The sequence below is a fragment of the Fusarium graminearum genome, chromosome 2 (assembly GCF_000240135.3).
Source record: "Fusarium graminearum PH-1 chromosome 2, whole genome shotgun sequence".
Lineage (NCBI taxonomy): Eukaryota > Fungi > Ascomycota > Sordariomycetes > Hypocreales > Nectriaceae > Fusarium > Fusarium graminearum.
In genome coordinates this window covers 7764301-7783608 of record NC_026475.1, presented here as the reverse complement: position 1 = coordinate 7783608, position 19308 = coordinate 7764301, and the positions used below count along the sequence as shown (strand labels likewise).

Genomic DNA, 19308 nt, shown 5'->3' with positions numbered 1-19308 from the left:
AGACCAATAATAAGCCACTGCTCAATTCGAAACTGTTTTATTTTACGAGCCTTTCACGCGCGTCAATACCACTTGTTCGAATTGTTCTATTCTTGTTTCCTTTTGCTCAATCGCAGGGTCCACGATTGGCTGTCCTTGGCAGCGCCTAACAAAGGCCCAGTTTCGCTAAGCGCCAACCCAAAGCGCCAAATAACAAACGATTGGGGCTTGAGCAATAGCGCATCAGGCGCTGGGTCGTGGCCTACAAACGACGGGACGATGTTTCATTGTTCAGTCGATTGGCTGTTGTTTGCTGGTCGCGACAAGGCCGCATCAGCGTCTATTTGACAAAGGTTGATCACTCGCTTTTTTATAAAGACGTGATGCTGAGACGGACTTTTACTCTTCTGCATTCGGATCATTCACTATCTATCGCTTCATCGTCGTCACTTATTAATTCTCTCTCTTTTCCCATACTGCAGCGCAGTTAATTCTCTCTTTGGACATCTGTCTCGACACTCTCTCCATCCACTACACGCTACGAACCACGTACACAATATCATCTACTCATAATACAACCTTCACTCTACTTCAAAATGAGCAGACTCAACAACGCTATCAAGGCCGGTCAAACAGTCATTGAACTGGGCCAAACCGCCAACACCTTTGCTGGTCACGCCAACCAATTCCGTGCCGCAGACAAGAAGGAAATCGGTCGACAAGCCGGACGCCATGCTTTCAACGAAGGAGCCGAAACAGGCAAGACCATGGGTAAGACGTGGCTCAAGACTTTTGAGGTCATGCCCCGTCTCGTCTGCCGAGGTTTGCAGTTCATCTTTGCCATCATCGCCTGTGGCTTTTATGGCCGCCGGGTTGACAAGGCCGAAGATGGAGACTATGGTTTCTCGCCCGAGTGGTACTTTGCCCTTACCATCGCTGGTCTCTCCGCTGCCACATCCCTCATCTTCGTCGCCATCACACCCCTCGGTGCTCTCCCTCTCGTTGGCAGCAAGCTCAAGCTCCTCAAGACCTACCGCGCATTCGCCTGGGATCTCATCCTATTCATCACCTGGCTCGTCGCTTTTGGCATCTTCGCTGGTATCTTTCTTGGACGATCCAGCGATGACAAGTACAAGGGTGCCAGCACAGGCCCAATGAAGACAGCTGTCTGGGTCGACCTCGTCAACTCAATCCTCTGGCTTACATCCGGCGTTTATGGCTGCATCAAGACATTCTTGGGCGAAAAGGCAGATGAGATGACGGACAAGGTCGGACAGAAGCTGTTCACCAAGAAGCAGAAGCCAGCCAAGGAAGCTGACTATGCCGAGAGTGTTTAAACAGTAACTGTCTAGTTGGATATTTTATCAGATACCTTTTGCATATTTTCCTTTGTCAAGCCGGCGTCGGTCATTATTAGAACTAGAACCACTACTGGATAGTTGAGCAAGCATCACATTTGATCAAATTTAACACTTTTTTTATGCATTTCCCTTTCTACATCAGAATTTTGCTAAAAGCTTCCCCAAGGCCGCATTCCACAAGCCAAGCTTCCAAAGCCTTCATGTCGCCACGGTTGCCCCTAGCTCCTCTCTTCTCGATCATGTCGGTGATCTCTTGCATGTCCGCAAAGGCACGCTTTAAATCTGTTGCTTCTTCCCGATATCTTTCACTGACCTATACCTCAAGTCAGTCTCAAGAATTCATCGAGCCGGGTCATAATACTTTACTAACCTTTTTGTGGTGAGCAGGAATGTCACCCCAGCTTTCCGTCTTGATGAACTTCATAAAGTCGTCGACTGCCACGGATCCTCCCTCAAGGCACAACACTCCAGGCTTTCCGGCTAACAAGAAACCCGTGAGCCCATATGTTGGAGCATAGTTGACGAGGTCATCTCGTTTGGCTCTTGTACTGATGGAGGGAAAGTAGAACCACACGCGTACTATTGTCGTATCTTTGATCGGAGCATTGGCTACTTCATCCTGTTTCAAGCTTTCCAGGTGCTGAGTGGCGGCTTCTTTGATGTGTTCGATGACAGAAAGAATATCTTCGTCTGGAAGTTCTGAATTCAGCTTTGCAATGTCTCCTTTGCTCATCCAGTCGGGCTGTTGTATCCTGGTCTTGATTGATGGTGGGTCTGCCAATGGATCTTCTCTTGGGCATGCCAACGGCACACTCAGCGTAAGCTGTAATAGATGAGCTGAGGAGTCATCATCTCCAAAGTCATCGAGTCTGAGGACGAGGTCAATGCTCGTCTGATGAATCTTTGGTGACACTTCATCTCCGTTTTCGCACCAGTTTCTCAACTTCTCTATTGTGTCTGCCGATGCAGAGTCCATGGATATTGCGTTATCGGAGGCATACATAGCCATGAGGAGGTCGATCTGGCCAAGCTGAAGCTCCATAAGGTCCTTCGGCAACACATCCTGTATGGTTGTTCCATACATAGTGGTACTTTTAGGTATTTCCTGATGAGTTTTTAACGGGCAATAACCTTACTGAAAGGTCCTTTTGCTGCAATCGATATACCTCTTTACGCGTGAATTGTTGAAATTGCCACGCGGTGCGCGAAGATCTTGATCACGTGAGACGCCGACCTCGCTGTCTTCGCGCCATCATTTCCCGTTTTTCTTATCGTACTCATCTTATCGTCTTATCATTATCTAATCTTATCTAATCAACAACTGCTACCCTGCATCATCAGCCTGGATCGCACCATATGAGTGACGACTAGATGAACTCAGCATGACTTGATACCAATTTGTATCATATCTCAATTCTATGACATTTTTTGCAACGATAAACTCAAGTAGTATCACGATAACCCTTGTTCCATGATACTGACAAGAAGCAACGGCCGAGTTTCCGCAATGGTACAAATATCTTAACTCGCGGACGTAGCTGAACGTTCTTCTTCAATCACTTCTTCCATAACGATTATCCTACAGTCTATCAACTATTCAAAATGTCAAACGCCAGATATCCTTCTACTTATGAGGATGGAGACCAGCAGATGTCAGCCAAGCCACATAAGAAGCCCTAAGACTGTGTTGTTTGGCTGCATTTTGCGAACAGAATACTGAAACGGGGATGCAGTTTGGCCATGTATTGAATGAGTGCACAAGCGTTTATTCTGCAACTTTATTGGCTTGTGTATAGTTAGCTAATGTAAATCGACATGTTTAAAGCAATTACTTAATAATCCTCAATCTACTTGTTCAACTTATGTTGGAGAATTCAACAAGTCATGTTACAAGTGTCAGTGTACTCTGTAATGATGACTGATCAGTCATATCTCCTGAGCACAGATACTAATGAATGCCAAGCTATGTGTGGTAATTTGATATCCTTTCCGAATATACGAGAAACCGCTGCAAATGCTCCCGTGACGCGCAACCTATTGCATCATTTTCTTAGAAGCGACAAGGTCAGACAAGGTCAGACAAGGGTGGGTCGACGACTGTCGTATGCCGAGCCGTGAGACTCAATCAAGCTCTTAATTTTACGAGATGAATTGAACCGCCAAGAATCGAAGCATGCCAAGTCTCTTGAGCATCGCCGATTGAAAAGAATCGAGACTGTCCAAGACTGATGCTTGTGGAAATTAGCAATTTGTGAAATCTTGTTTCCGGACAAGCAAAAGTCCTTTGTCTTCGTTTCGGTAGATGCATCCGTCCAGCCACAATTACCAGCCCTTGTGCACTTTTCTCGTCTTTACCCTGGCAGTTTCAACGTTTGGGCTACGATCTGGAAGATGATTAGCTTTTAACTTTATATGAATTATGGATAAGATTAAAGTGCTAGGCTGATGATAATGCGGAGCATTAGATGCTAAATGTGAGGTTATGCTTCTTTATCCACGTCTTGACCATTATTGAGTGAGACATCCCAGAGAACTGCTGTAGCATTCATCGATCAAGCCCTACACAGTAGCAGTACAACGAGCCCATAGAATGGATGCAATAACATACGCTGCTACTGCTAACAGGTCCCGTCAGGATGACATACTGAGATCGGTATCTACTGAATCATTCACATCGCACAGGTCCAACACAGCAGGTTTCATCTCTCGTTGGCCCCGTCAATCAAGTTCATCTCCTGTGTCTGTCCCGTCAGTGAAAAAAGATCAAGCCACACTTTGTCCGTCTTCAGTTGTCAGCCAAGCCGCTTCCCTGCCATCGACATGGGTCTGATTGGTTGTCCGGCACGAAACTGCCGCCAAAAGGAGTCCACTCGGCATGAAACTGCCGTCCAAGGCCTCAAAGGCTCAATCTTTCCCCTTTGCCAGGCTAAAAGGACCAAGTGCAATGACGTCGAGACGTTGTGGCTTGACGTAGCAAAGTTGCTGCTGTCATTTGTCGTTTTGAGTTGACTTCCTGTTTAAGCTTGTTATTACAGTATTTTTTTAGGCTGGGACATGACACGATGATAGTGACGTCAGTAGCACGGCATCATTGCTTGTCGCGTCTCACAGACTTATAGAAGGAGAAGCTGCCAGCTGCAATTGAGTTTGGACAGCACCACAGAAACGTCTAAAGCTCCTTCAGTACCTATTAACTCAGGTGCAAAGCCACTTGATACGTGGTTGGCTTTTCCTTCAGCCTTTAACAACAACACCATCACCATATTCCATCGATACTGTTAAAGAGTTATCACCATCAACATGGGTATCTTCTCTCGCAAGGAAAAGACTCCCCACGGGGACGCGCACGGTTCCAAGATGGGCCGTCGCCAGAAGGCTCACCACGATCCTCTTCCCATGTCTCGAAAGCCCTCTTTCGGACAATGGATCAAGCACACATGGCTCGACATTGTCACCATGGCCGTCATGGGTGCCATCGGTCTCGGTGTAAGTCTCATTCACATTCAAACCTTGCTCTCACTCTAACAAATTATCCAGGTCTACTTCGCTAAGCCCGCACCCGCACGATCCTTCCCTGTTACCTTCTCCGACGGCGAAATCGTCTGGCCCGAGTACGGATACCCTCTCCGCGGAGAGATCATTCCCATCTGGGCCGCTGCTATGCTGGCTGCTCTGGTCCCCATCTTCATCTTCCTGGTGATGCAGATCCGTGTCCGCAGCTTCTGGGACTTCAACAACGCCACCATCGGTCTTCTCTACTCTCTCATCACCGCTGCCGTCTTCCAGGTCTTCATCAAGTGGCTGATCGGTGGATTCCGACCTCACTTCCTCGAGGTCTGCAAGCCTGACATGGCAAAGGCGCGCACCATGGGAGGATACAACAACAAGGGATACCTCCAGCTCTACTACACTCCCGATATCTGCACTGGTGACAAGAGCGAGATCAACGATGCGCTCGAGTCTATGCCCAGTGGACACACCACTGCTGCCTTTGCCGGTTTTGTCTACCTGTACCTGTACCTTAACGCCAAGCTCAAGGTCTTTTCCAACTACCACCCATCCATGTGGAAGTTGATTGCTACCTACGCTCCTATCCTCGGTGCTGTCTTGATTGGCGGTGCCCTGACGATCGACAAGTACCACCACTTCCACGACACTCTTGCTGGTGCCATCATTGGTACTGTCTTTGCTTTCTCATCCTACCGAATGACCTATGCCTCTGTCTGGGACTTCCGCTTCAACCACATTCCCCTCAACCGCCACTCCCCATTCCAGTACCACATGGGCGGTGCTGAGCTTGCTGATGCTGTCTTCACCCACAAGGCTGGCTGGGGTACTCACGGTGGTAGCTCTCACGGTCTCGGCCATGGAATGAAGGGTGAGCGAGCTGGACACGGTCACATGCACGGTAACGGTTTCAGTGATGGTTCCGAGCATATGCATGGTGCTGGCCACCACAACGGCTCTATTCCCCGACGCCCTGTCGGTGAAGGTGTTGGACATGGACACCGAGGTGAGGAGATGGTTTAATGGTGTAATGGATAGCAGAATATGTGTGAAGGCGACGCGAGAGTTGAGGGGCTGTGGAGAGGCGATGGAAGACGATGATACCTGAGCATTCTTGATTAGTTCTACATAATGACTGCATGATACCTTAACGGCCAAATCAAATAACTTCAACTTGATTCTACTTTCTGATTTGACTGTGAATTGTTTTGACCATAGCGGCAATGCATACATCGCGAGGTTTTAAAATTGATGTCGAGTTGCGGATCACCGACATGATCACCATCATCTTGCTTTATATGCACACCTCCGGTTGCGCTACAAGTCCTGCTGTATACAGATTACCTTTCTGCTGATTGGCCAAGCAAAGATAATACGCTAAAAGGTCCGTCTGTCGGCATTAGAGATAATGTTGAGCCGGAAATAACCTGCAAGAAGCCACCGTATTACAGCAAATAGCGCTTTGTATTTTAGCGTATTACAGCGAATAACTAGTCATCCTCCTCTAATTTCTAGGGGCTACAGGACCTCGTTTAGGTTCGTTTGGGTTGCCCACACCGCCTCGTTACTGACGGGAATGATATTCTCCGTTATTCGACTTGACTGAAACAACTTAACGAGTGTCCTACCAGAAGGTAATTTCCCTAATAGGGAACATTCCGAAGAATCCGAGAATCCTGGTACTTTGGGATAATTGTTCAGATGAATGTTTCGCATAAGACGAGACTGGTTCTCCAGTTGACCTCTGGACTTGTAGGCTTGCACTCCATCATCAACCAAACATAGCCATCATGAAGTTCACTCTCTGCCTCAGCGCTCTCACAGCGCTCCTCACCTCCGTCACAGCCCAAAAAGTCTCCGGATCCGCTCAAGGCTTTGCTCAAGGCGTCACTGGTGGTGGTTCTGCCGCAGCTGTTACACCCAAGAACATCCAAGAACTGGTGACATACCTCACCGACAAGTCTCCCCGCGTTATTGTTCTTGACCGCACATACGACTTTATCGGATCGGAGGGTACTGTTACAGAGAAGGGTTGTGCGCCATGGAAGACTGGTCCGGGATGCCAGACGGCTATCAACGCTGCTGGTAATTGGTGCGGTAACAACCCCAAGGTTGACGTTACCTACAGCAAGGCTGGAACGAGTGGTATCAATGTTGCGTCTGACAAGACCATCATTGGAGTTGGAAACAAGGGTATTATAAAGGGCAAGGGCTTGCGATTTGTTAATGTCAAGAACATTATTGTGCAAAACATCCGTAAGTTCGTGACTGCCAGTTTGTATGGTGATAACTAATTCCACGATAGATATCACAAACCTAAACCCCCAATATGTCTGGGGTGGTGATGCTTTCACCTTCTCCGGCACCAGCAAGATCTGGGTTGATCACTGCACGGTAAGCCTGACTGTTCAGACAAACAGAAGGATTACTAACGGTCCTAGACCTCTCTCCTCGGTCGACAGCACTACGTCTTTGGTCGCGACAAGAGCACTGCCATCACCCTCTCCAATAACCATATCGACGGTCGCACGCAGTGGTCCGCTGGATGTGACGGCTATCACTACTGGACCATTGAAATGGTCGGTGAAGGAGATCAGATCACCCTCCAAAGTATGCTCCCTCCCCACACCAAGATTCCGAGCTCTACTGATACTGTCCAGACAACCTCATCGAGCACACAGCAGGCCGTGGCCCAGCCCTCTCCGCAACCACGTTCCTCCATGCCGTCAACAACGTCTGGCGTGACATCAACGGCCACGCAATTGAAGGCGACACCGCTGGTAAGGGTCTTTTCGAGGGAAACGTCTTCCAGAACGTCAAGCAAGTTGTCGTTCCCGACTTCAAGGGCCAACTCAACAGTTGTCCTGATAACGCTGCTGCTAGCGCTACTCAGCAATACCTCGGTCGCGTGTGCCAGGGTAATATCTTCATTTCTTCTGGTGCTTTTAATAGAAAGGATACCGGCTTCATGTCGGAGTTTAAGGGATTGCCTATTGCCAGGTCTACGCAGGCTACTACTGCTCAAAGCAAGGTTCCTGGAAACGCTGGCTTTGGAAAGATCTAAGAGCGAGCAATGCTTGTACCCTAGTTCTCTTCATGTCTTTATTATTCGGCCTGGATAATATTCATTACTAGTATAGTAGTCCAATGTACAGTGGATGGGCACTGGCTATCCTGTCAAGTTATATAGCAAGGTATTTAGTATCACTAAAGTTTTAATGCTCAATCATAAATGTAAATAACAATATTAATAATACTTCAAACTAAATCAACACAACCAATCCCAAATCTTACCCCAGATTGTTGTTGGCTTTCTCTCTTCCCAGATGATAGCATCAATACCAGCCTTATCGCGATAAAGATCAGCCTCAGCAGATAGCACCCACTCAGTTTTCTTAAAGAACTTCTAAGAGCAAAAGAGAATCGCTATGAGCGAGATGCCGATGTAAGTGGTGACAAAGCTGTTGGCATTCCAAGGGGTAAATGTCCAGAACCCACTGAAAACAATAATAACGCCGAAATAAAACATCGAGAACCAGGCTAGATAGGGTTGGAATGGTGCCTTAAAGACAAGTGATGACCTATCTATGCCTTGTGCTTTCAAGGCACTGTGAAATCTGACATAAATAAGACAGATACCGAACCATGTAAAAAGTGACGACAGTGGAGCTGCTTGACGCACCAGCTCAGGCAGTTGGTTGGAGTGCTCCGATCAGTCCTGAAGCATGGCGTGTAGCTGAGGCTACTGTCCCAAACAATCACAGGAGTGGTGAAGGGGAGCCTAGGATGAGAACGGTGACACAAATTGAGAACGGTGACACAAATTGAGAACGGTGACACAAATTGAGAACGGTGACACAAATTGAGAACGGTGACACAAATTGAGAACGGTGTTGATGTTGGGTCATATGACGCCATCTTGGCTACAGATGCCCTGTGAGGGGATTGAGGAGGCTGATTGAAGCAGAGCCAGAAATCACACACTATGATACAATTGTAGGCGATGGTGATTGTGCAATAGGTCTAAAAAGAGGTGCTGAAGGTGAGTTGAAGTATCTTGACATGAGTTCTTGCGCTGATTATTTCCTAGCTGTCTTGCGCCACGTCCTTGGCCAACCTCTTGTTGGAAGCGCCGTATTGGATTTGGCTAGCATACTTCCCATAATCGAGACTTCAATGGGTGGAACTTCGGGGGCACTCTATACAATCTTCCTCAACTCCCTTCTACATGCGTTCCAGACCAGGGGCTCAGGAGTGGCAACACCTGAGACTTGGGCTTTGGTGCTCAAACATTGTAGCAGCATCTTAGCTCGATATACGCCAGCGCGTGTCGGGGACCGCACGGTAATCGATGCTCTTGACCTTTTTATTCAGGAACTTGGTAAAACCAAGAGCTTAGCTCGGGCGGCACAGGCTGCGAGATATGGCGCAGAATCAACTATAGGAATGCAGGCCAGCCTGGGACGGAGTGTATATGTTGGTGGTTCTGGGTTTGAACAAGTGCCGGATCCCGGGGCTTAGGGCCTCAGTGAGTTTCTTACTGGGCTTGCAGGTTTAGATGAAAGTTAGTTCGTAATGTTTGTATGGATGCTTTGGTTTCTGGGCTGAGAAAGTCAAGAGCTCAGTTCTAGAAATACGAATGGATTTTGAAGTGACTGAGTTTCCTCTCTGAGTTAACTTGCATTTACAAACTGGTTCGATAATACATTATCCACTGCTTCTTCACTCATTCAATACGCGGCTAAACAACAATTTGCTTTCCGTATCTTGCTAGCAAAGCACAGCCAAACACCATGTACCGACAATTAATCCAAAAACAACACAATCTTAGGGCTTCTTGCACTGACCAGCCTTGATATTGGCTTCGTTCTTGCAAGTGTTGCACTTGATGATATTTCCGCTGCCCTTGCTCAAATTCTGAATGTCGCTGTCGTTGTCGTTGAGAGTGTTTCGGACAACCACGTTATCTCTGGCCTTAATTGCCTTTCCGAGAACAACGCAAGCAAGGGAAATGGGCATATCCGCCGTAGCAACGCAAGGATCGTCATAGATGCGAATGCCTGCTCCTGATCCATCACTGGCTTTCTGGCCCTCGATGGTGTTGTCGCTGACCAGAACCCCGATGGAACTTCCAAGAACAATACCCGCAGAGTTCTTACCGCAGGGAGCAGGGGTTGGGCCAATGTAGTTGTGGGTAATCTTGGCTTCCCTGACACCAGGATCGACAAAGACACCGTAGCAGTTGTTGGTGAGCTTATTGTACTCCAATACTGCGCCGTTGGTCTGAACACAGAGACCAATGGCGTGATTCGAAATGTCGTTCTTCTTGGAAAAGACGTCTGATTTGTTGTCCATACATATGGCGATAAATCCACCCTTGGTAGTGGTGACAACGTTGTCATAAAAGACCGTGTTGATTGAACCAAGTGTTAGGCCACCATATGCTCCGCCGTCCACGAGCTTGTTGTTGGTGATGTAGGTGTTCTTGGCACCGAGAATAGCAATGTTGATACCAGAAAATCCATTGACAGTAAAACCAGTGACAGAAACGCCCTTGACAGGCCTCCCTACAGACTTGACTTTCTTGTGCTCGGTAATGAAGTCGTCTGTCTTAACATTGTACCCGACGATACAGATACCAGTCTGCAGCTTGTTCTTCTGCGGATCCTGGGTCAAGCCAGTGCAGGCATTCGTCTTGAGATCCTTCGCGTCCGGCTGGATGAGGTTTGCGCCATGGCCCTCCAGTTGAATACCATCCTTGTCAATGACGAGTTGTTCGCGATAGTCGCCGGCTGCAACCACGATGCGGTCACCAGGAGATGCATTCTTGATAGCATTTTGGATCTTTTGGCCTCTTTTGACATGAATGGTACGACCGTAGCCATAATACTTCTTGGGCTTGGGCGTGGACGGGTATTGCAAGTACTTGTTTGGAATATCGCACTTTCCACCTCGTGCTTTCAAAGTTAGTACGTGGGTGACTTTGAAATTATGCAAAGACACTCACCGACGAGACCATTGGAGGTGTCATGCTCCGTAAAAGGTGAAGCAACAGCAAGGCCGACAAGACCTACAAAAGCCGCACTGAACTTCATCTTGGCGAAAGGGGGATATGATGAAAGATGTGATGCGGATAAGACTGGTGTAGAGTAACCTCCAGGCTACACAAGCTCATGGCTGCAGGAGGGTTATATACTAACAAGCTCCCCCTTTCTATAAGAACCAGCATCCTGGTAAAGACAAACTTCTGAAGTCTCGACCTCTGATACAGCCACCCAATATCGAACTCGTTTGGTGCTACCGAAAAGGGCAAGCTGATAGTTAACGTGACAGGAGGAACGAAGGCGGCGTCGAATAGCGATACAGCCACTTGGCGACGGTGTGGGGATGAGGCGCCATCAATTGCTAGCTTGGGAAAGGGATGATTTAATGTTGACGACAGATCTCGATACAAAGTTCGTATTTAATGGTAGACAACTGTCAAACAATTGACTAACGTGGCTAATCTTTGCCCATAAGATTATCCCCACGAGAGAACGAAGCACGATATATCACTCTGGTCACTACAACCGACCAAAGATACCTCGAAGCAGTCTTTTGCGATAGAATCAGATTTCTGCGACAAGGAAATAAGTTCGATTGACTTGTGCCAACATGTCACTCAAATGAACCTCAATCCTGTAATGGTGACCAGTGCGACGCCACATCTCATCGAACATCACTAAAACCAGCATAGATCCCCTCACCATTGAAGCCACGTATAATGCCCCAACGTGTTCCCTTTACTTTACCGCTGTGGTGGCTTCACCCTGTGCCTGAAGTAGGGCGCCAAATATCGAACTATAATTCAGCCCCAAAGGGCTCGACCTGATGGGCCCGAGCAGACGGTTCAGCCGGACATGGCTTAATTTCCTTGTTGAAACGGAGATCGCCAGTCAATAGACGATCTCGCCTATCACAGCTTACCTGGCTACATGATGTGTCACTTGATGATACGCTCCAGCACGATCAATTCCCAGCAATTCTTATTCAGCCCCACGATTTCGTTCTGAATCGGATATCGGGCGATTGCGCTGATAGGATGATATTCACAAGGCTGAGTAGATTTGCGTCAAACTGAAATCTAGACATGGTACCATCTATTTGGGCTTGTTTTGCCACGTTGCTGACGAATCCAAAGCTCTGGGAATGAAGCTGGTGGCTTTCAATGGCTATTTAGCTTGATTCTGGTTCATGCTAGGTCCTTTTCCAAAACTCTTGTCTGTGATTGCCGGGGCATAATATTTGCAAAATGATCCGAGGCGATATATGGAGTAGTGAGGTCAATTGCAAGGCTGTATGAGTGCTATTGCTTTTAGTCATAGGCTGGTTTAAGCTGCCAACTGCTATTTCCTCATATGTTGAAGTGTTTGGTGGCAAGGATTGCATGTCTTGCGAGGGCAATTGAAAGTCCGGCAGTGAACAGTCCACGAACAATTGGGACATTCCAGGTCGGCGATAGTTGGCTGTAGCACTTCAATTTGTATGTTAGTTAGTGTAGTGACTTGATCCGAAAACGAGGTCAATTATGTCAAGATGCGATTAGAAATATCAGTGACTGCTAAGCTGAAGCAGAGAGTGCTTTCGTCGTACATTGACCAGTCGGCGGAGGAGCTGCAAGGAGTTTGCAGGGATGATGATCCGAAAGAGACTGCTGGACCATTCGGGATTTTATGCAGAGTTTACAGAATTCAACTGTCTTTCCTTTGTTGAACCTTGCTTACTCTACGAATTACTAGCTCTGATAGGAAAGGTCGCGTTGGTAGATTGTCTCTCTGGTCGACGTCTTCTTCGTTACATTCAGATGCTCACGTGTTAATGAACCCTGCCTCGGCACGCATATCCTATCCAACTTCCTCAATAGGAACAAAGAATTCCCTCAAAAACTGACATATCAATTGATTCTCTCTATTACTCGACAACTCAACTCATGGTAATTAAAATCTCTGCTAAAAAAGGCCCGCCCAAGAAAGGTAATAACGTCGTCGCGGTTCTATTCACATCATAACTCGTTCCCTCGTTTCCCCCGATTTATCCCCGTAGAGAGCTGTACTTTTTGATTGCCTTTGCAAAACTGTCGTCGATCCCTTGCACTAGTGCCTTTGCGTTTCCTTGCAGGTCCTTGGGGACCTTTGCTAGGATAGCTTCGGAGAAGTCGGCACTTAGAGCGCGCTGGAGCTTGAGGTTGAGGAGAATGACAGGGCTGACCATCAGTTTGTCGAACTTGGGCTTGGCGGCAATGATGGTGTCGATTGTTTGGGTGACGTCGGTTGTCAACTCAGAAGTGGCCTTGGCAACTTGAAGAGTCTCGTCGACGGATAGATGCTCAGAATCGCGAGCGGCAAGAGTACCGTCGTGGATGGCTGTGAGGAGCAGTGTTGACTTTGTGGTGATGGGGAGTATGCCGACTAGGGTCTGAGGCCAGTTTGTGATGGACTTGTCCAGAGCTAGAGTGGCATTGGAGATGTTGTCGATGGCCGTAGAGATAGTATCTCCAGATGCGAAAGCACAGCCAACAAAGGCAACCAAGGGGAGAAGGCTGAGACGCATATTGTCTGAGAGCTTGAGACAACGAGTAATCGATTGGTCAATTGAGAATGCAAGGTCTGCCAAGATGAAACTCTTTGTCTGTCAGGAGTAGTCCCGTCCTAATATACTGCATTTACAAGCACTTCACATGGAAAACTTTTGCTCATGCTGCTGTGCCTTTTCGGAAGGCTGCGGTGGTGGCCTCGTGTAATCCCAACCACTATCCCCGCATCTATCCTCAAAGAGGAACTCAAGCCCGTGATGTCGACAGCCAACACTAGCAAATCCATCTCCCCATGGGGAAATGTCCAGGTAGGCCTTGGGCTCTTTGCTATAGCGGATGATCTTAACTTGGCAAATCTGTGGTTAAAGGTGGATTTCGATGTCACTCGCCGGGGTCCTTGGCAAGGGTTGCGGCATCATGGGCCGCGGCTTTCACGAGGAAACGGTCGATGGAGCTGCATGTGTGTGATTTCGTGCTGTGATAAGGTGCCATTCGACAGAAGAGGCAGGCTGTTGGCTGAAGGATTCCTAAAGACAAGGGCTAAGACCTGCGGCGTAACTCGAGTTGTGTATAGTTGCGAACTGTCAACCTCAGCTGGCCGTTCGGATGCAACACCATATTCGATAAACTTGGATATGCTGTGCATCTGCGTCATATGCTTATTTATGTTGTGTGGGATGGATGGCAATTTAGTTGTGTGCCAAGTATAAGTATTATGCCTACCCTTATGCAGGTACGGCACTTGGAGAAAGCTTGCTGATTCACATCTCTCGGATAGTGACATCACGCGGTAACTACTGATATGAGTAGCAGTTCTTCTTGTCGACAATCTAAAAGATCATTTTTGTCTTTTACTCACCTAAAGAAAGAGACAATGTTGCAGCATCCCGAATTCTGTCCCAGCAGACGTCGTGCAACAGATGGCAAGTGGTGGATTGGGCCATGACTACAGATGCGGGTAATTGTATCTAGTCAATATTGGATGGGATCAGTCCACTTGATCAATCTTCCCCGCGTTTGCTTGGCTGTGGATCTCGTCAATCTTGATTAATCTCCCTTGGCACACCGTATAGGTTTCCAAATGGTGTTAGCTTACACTAAAGACAGCCAGGATACTCAAGTCTAGGCATCGTTATAGACACGTGATAGCGGTCTCTGAGACCTTCTCCTAAAGGGCATCGTACAGTACAATCCTTACCCTTTACATGCCCGTGTGATGATGTAAATTAGATAGGACCATTGGTGACTAACTGCTTGAACTGGCACTTACAGTTCACAATTCTATTGTATTGGAATAGTGCTGACTTCACGTGTGATACCAGCGATATTTCCTTCACTCGGGCCCGAACCAACACTGGTGTGGTTCGGTGAAGTTCCGGGCATGCTGACAAGCCTCACCTGGAGGACACAAAGACCTGACTATCCTGCGCAGTAATGAGGTGAGTTCATCTTACCTTGAGTCACAGAAATGTACCATCGAAGCGTCGAGGAATTAGTTTAACCATCAGTGATAGTATATAGATACGACTTGGATATCTTTGAGAAAGGCTCATGGGATCACTACTCCCTCGAACGCAGGGCAGGTTTGTCTAAAGAGCCTACCAGTATAAATACTGATACTCCCTATGCAGGGAAGGATGAGTCCGGTGGTGGTTTAGTTGACTTAATTACTGCCATCCTTATACCGTATACGTTTGATCTTTCTTTCCAGAGCTAGATATGGATCTGGCCTTCTGTTCTGGTTATACTATGACTTATCATCTTACCCGTCACCCTCCTAGGATCCATCCAGGCCGAAGGGAGAGGCCCAAGTGTTCTCACCATAAAGTCAACGACCGAAGAAGGCACCGAGCCATAGAACAGGGGAAGCCCTAGGTAGAGCTTGACAAAAATAAACATATAGCTCCATATGTCAGAGGCTAATCTGGGATCTAAATTATGAAAACGTTCTATGGCACATTATATAGCAGGTGACTGAACTCTACACTCTATAGACGTGCTAGACCTAACGGCCCGTCCAAAGTTGACAAGGGTTACAGTTCCCTAAGCCATGCAAGTTTACGGCGCTATAAATATATCTAGCTGGCCAAACTTCCACACAGCCTGGACGTAGGTATGTGCATCTTGCGCAGACGCCTAAGATTCGTACTTGGCAGCTGCCATGGTGCCACTATCGAAAGGGGCAGGTCTATACAAGACATTCGCGCTGTTGATAACTGCATCACTTGGTAAACTTCTTCTGGTCAACGGAGATCTCAATCGCATGGGCGGCATTCCTCGATGCACGACTCTGCTATGGTGTAGCGCATTGATGGCTTGCAGCAGCTACTTAGCAGACGACCTCTGAGCGGCCGCGGATATGGAATGCCTATATGTCCGCTAGCTGGGGCCCAGCAAGGGTAATACCAGGACTCTATGGATGTCTGTAGGGCGCCGAATAGCACAAAGGTCTCCTGGCACATCAAGAGGCGGGAGATATCTTGCATGGCACTGGCAGCCATGTTCTACGTGGCATGCTCTCGCTCGCCGGGAGGTCCATGTATCATGATCTTGAGAGCAGCCGTCGCCGCTAACCATATCATACGCCATCCAGACGGTTGAGAAGCCACCGTAGCCCAGCTTTAATGCTCCAAGCAAAACTGACCCTTTATTCTCTCACGGTTGGCTGACAGTGTGGCTGAGCAGTATAGGTTAGATGCTGTTGGCCTGCGTCATTTCACTGCATATACTGTGCTTAAGAGTTCATAAGAGATCTATTATAAGGAGTGAAATAATGTCGATGGGTATACTGTAATGCTTAATAGTCATAGACCGCTCACCATCAACTATCATAAGAAAGAAGTGTCCAATTTCACAGATGGGTCTTACACGTATTTGTTGGGATGGATAGCCCTCGAGATCTTCAAAGCTTCAATACCCTCCCTCATTTAGCTAAGTATTGTATAGTAGACATTGTAACAGACACCCCTTCTTAGCATCGCATGTAGAGCTATCTCGGATCAGGACATCGTTGTCATTGTCGTGTGCGAGATTGGTTTCATAAAACCATGTGTACGTATCACAACAAACGAAATCTCTCTTGATTCAATACTTTTAGACATACATATTGACTTTCTACTTCCCTGTATGCTTTTGATCTCTTCAGGTAGCATGCCTAGGTTACACCGGGTTAAGCATAATGAAAGACCATGGACGAAATGATCGCGATTGACATGAGCTCCAGTTGCCATGTAAACTCAGAATTGCTAGGATCATTACGAAGTTTACCAGGAACTAACAGATCATATCGGAAGATGCACATCACTAAGCGGAGGCGATATTGCTGCGTTCTAGAAGATGTCTTGTTTACTCACAGTTGGATGTTCTCGCGTGGATGAGGCCAGAAACATGCTTAGAACTGTGAATTCTAAGCTTACGATGTCCGAGTAAGCACTCCCAGCGGATCCATCCTGGGCAGTAGCAAAGGTCATGGCAAGATATCCAATCTCACAGAACCATCCATGTGGAAATCGAACGAAATCGCGACTTCAGCACTCATATTCGTCTCTCAAAGGTACACAGTCACTCGTGAGTCAGGGTAGACACACATTCAGACCTACGGATACCGAGCTTACGATGTTCAAGTGAGCCTTGCAAGTGGATCCATTCTGAGTGTTGGCAGAGTTTATCGTGGGATCTACCAAGTTGTAATCTCACTGAATCCTTAGTACATATAGAAACCCCAGTATCAATGAAACCTCAACTAACATCCGCGGGATATTGTTCATCTTGCATGGAATGTGTCCGCTTCTCGCTTTGGTATTAAGACATGACGCGCTGGTGACGGTCAAATAATTAGGATCAGTGCATGTCATTTGTGTCTCTCAGTTGGTTGATGGTGATCGACGGATGACCCACGACGTGACGCGTCGTAATTATGGGGGTTGGAGTGGAGTTACCCTGGAGTCAAACTCGATTTTCTTGAGGTCAATCTTATCGCCAGATGCACTGGAGCGGCGAGGGCACGATAACATGGTAGCTATTCCCGGAATACGAGGCCGCTTATTTATGCTTATGTGTAGATGCAGATACGATGTCAAGGCTTTGACTAGCTACGCCACGTTTGAGATGCGAGAATAAAGTCACCAATGATACAGACAAACAACAGAGAAGCACACATGGTCGGCATCCTACACATGAAGGAGACGCAGCCAGACTCACGGCAAATAAAATGACTGACGTCAGATGAAAGCCACCGGCTCTTTCGCTTCCAAGATGTTCCAATTGATCTTCATTCATTCTCGGCGTCTTTCCATTCCCCCAGGTCGCGCCCGCAAGTGTCAAGACAATGAGTGATCCGCTATAGTACCCTGGTCAACAAGTCTCAATCTGCCCTTCACTAAGCGTTGCTACACAAACAGCTTTTTCACCTTCGGCATTTGCAACAGGCATTTGTTCTACAGTCGCTAAACACGGTAACAAACGTTGGCAAGAAACAAGGCTAAATGCTCCGCATAAACAATCGCGCTTCATTGACAAACTCTATATCGCCAAGCATTTCTACAGTTGAATTGCCAAGCAAATAAAACCGTTGATTCTAATGAACCAAGCCTGGACTAGGACTAAATATCGGACGCCGAGTCCGTCAATCGGAAGCCCGACAACCCCCATGGATTTGCCTGTCACCAAAGTACCCATCACGCGCTCACGTTGGAGAATTGCAACAAAGAAATTAATTCTCCATTCATTTTCGCGGATCATCTTGTCCAGCGCTCATCTTTAGTGGTCTGAGATAGAATGAAAACCGGATTTCAGCATGATCGTCGACGGAATAATAGCCACTCGATAGCCGCTTGGTAGAGACTTGTGGAGCAGACGGGACAAGACAGTTTCAGAATGGAATGAGATTTATTATCAGCTGGCGATGCTGGGTCCGCTGGGATACCAGTTGTTTTCTCTGAGAAAAAGATCAGGCAATGTTGTGTACTCTTATCCAAACGGTGAGTATAGCATATACTAATTAACCTGATCCCACAACATCCCATACTGTCTTTCGATAAACATCATGATCAAGCTCCAAAATAGCACTGTCAGATTCTTCTCACGCCCCCTTGCAAGGGGCGTTGCCAGGGGTCAGCAGAAACCCGCCCCACGAATAATAAGAAAAGAATGAAAAGGGCGGCGGTTGGAAATGACGCAACAAACTCATCGAGACACTGGTCCGCCATCCATGGTCAGGCATTGTTACGGCAGCTTGCCTTGTTTGGGGCTAGAGACCTCTGTAACCTTAATCCCTTCAAGCTTTTGCTCGCCTGTTTTGGAGGCCCGAACCAACTGTTGGAAGGATTGAGTTGGAGTGTCTGTACAACAACAGTACCAAGAGATGATTTTTCACTGCGAAATTAGAAATAATTCATAAGTATGCATTCTTTGCTTGGCTGCATGCGTGCAATCATTCCTGATCGTACAAAACGAGCCTGTTTGAACCAAAAGGGAGCATCAACCGACAGGGCACAAGGGGGCGCTGGAATCTTAGTGGAGGAACACCCCGGTTCTTAGCAGGTAAGCCAAGAGATTAACTCGTCCAGGTCCCAGATTAGCATTCTTTTGGCACGGTAAGGGGGAGGCGAGGCGTTCTGGACCTGGACCTGGAGGGGAGGGAGTCACCAGATTGGTGCTTTTCTCAACAGTCACATCGTGGTCTGATGCTTAAAAACACTTGGCATTTCGACTTTGATTGAACCCTCCCCACAACCTTATTTTCTTTATGATCAAGAGATGAGGTTGAAGAGATCAGAGGGGATGGAGCGGTGGACTTGGTTCATAAACTTAACCTCTGTAAGCACGTCTCCGTCCGAGTCAGACTCTAGATCCTTTCTGCCCATCCTTTGCCCTCTTTCTTTCCTCTTC

The 19308-nt window shown here is 47.4% G+C and overlaps 6 protein-coding genes across 6 annotated transcripts; 3 read left to right on the top strand and 3 right to left on the bottom strand.

The window, feature by feature from the left end:
• Positions 1-575: 575 nt before the first annotated feature.
• FGSG_03118 (uncharacterized protein) lies at positions 576-1316 on the top strand (the record flags this gene model as incomplete). The annotated part of the gene is made up of 1 exon (XM_011324349.1): positions 576-1316. The coding sequence occupies one exon, from the start codon at positions 576-578 to the stop codon at positions 1314-1316; it is 741 nt and encodes a 246-aa protein (XP_011322651.1).
• Positions 1317-1473: 157 nt separating this feature from the next.
• Positions 1474-2424, bottom strand: FGSG_03119 (uncharacterized protein; the record flags this gene model as incomplete). The annotated part of the gene is made up of 2 exons (XM_011324348.1): positions 1474-1653; positions 1711-2424. 2 exons carry the CDS (start codon positions 2422-2424, stop codon positions 1474-1476), a joined length of 894 nt encoding a protein of 297 aa, XP_011322650.1.
• A 2076-nt stretch (positions 2425-4500) lies between these two features.
• Positions 4501-6008, top strand: FGSG_03120 (uncharacterized protein). The gene is made up of 2 exons (XM_011324347.1): positions 4501-4826; positions 4878-6008. Exons 1-2 carry the CDS (start codon positions 4641-4643, stop codon positions 5868-5870), a joined length of 1179 nt encoding a protein of 392 aa, XP_011322649.1. The 5' UTR covers positions 4501-4640; the 3' UTR covers positions 5871-6008.
• A 629-nt stretch (positions 6009-6637) lies between these two features.
• FGSG_03121 (uncharacterized protein) lies at positions 6638-7911 on the top strand (the record flags this gene model as incomplete). The annotated part of the gene is made up of 4 exons (XM_011324346.1): positions 6638-7103; positions 7153-7241; positions 7289-7457; positions 7508-7911. The coding sequence occupies 4 exons, from the start codon at positions 6638-6640 to the stop codon at positions 7909-7911; spliced, it is 1128 nt and encodes a 375-aa protein (XP_011322648.1).
• A 1763-nt stretch (positions 7912-9674) lies between these two features.
• On the bottom strand, positions 9675-10942 carry FGSG_03122 (uncharacterized protein; the record flags this gene model as incomplete). Its single annotated transcript, XM_011324345.1, has 2 exons — positions 9675-10804; positions 10855-10942. The coding sequence occupies 2 exons, from the start codon at positions 10940-10942 to the stop codon at positions 9675-9677; spliced, it is 1218 nt and encodes a 405-aa protein (XP_011322647.1).
• Positions 10943-12917: 1975 nt separating this feature from the next.
• FGSG_03123 (uncharacterized protein) lies at positions 12918-13436 on the bottom strand (the record flags this gene model as incomplete). Its single annotated transcript, XM_011324344.1, has 1 exon — positions 12918-13436. One exon carries the CDS (start codon positions 13434-13436, stop codon positions 12918-12920), a length of 519 nt encoding a protein of 172 aa, XP_011322646.1.
• Positions 13437-19308: the final 5872 nt, after the last annotated feature.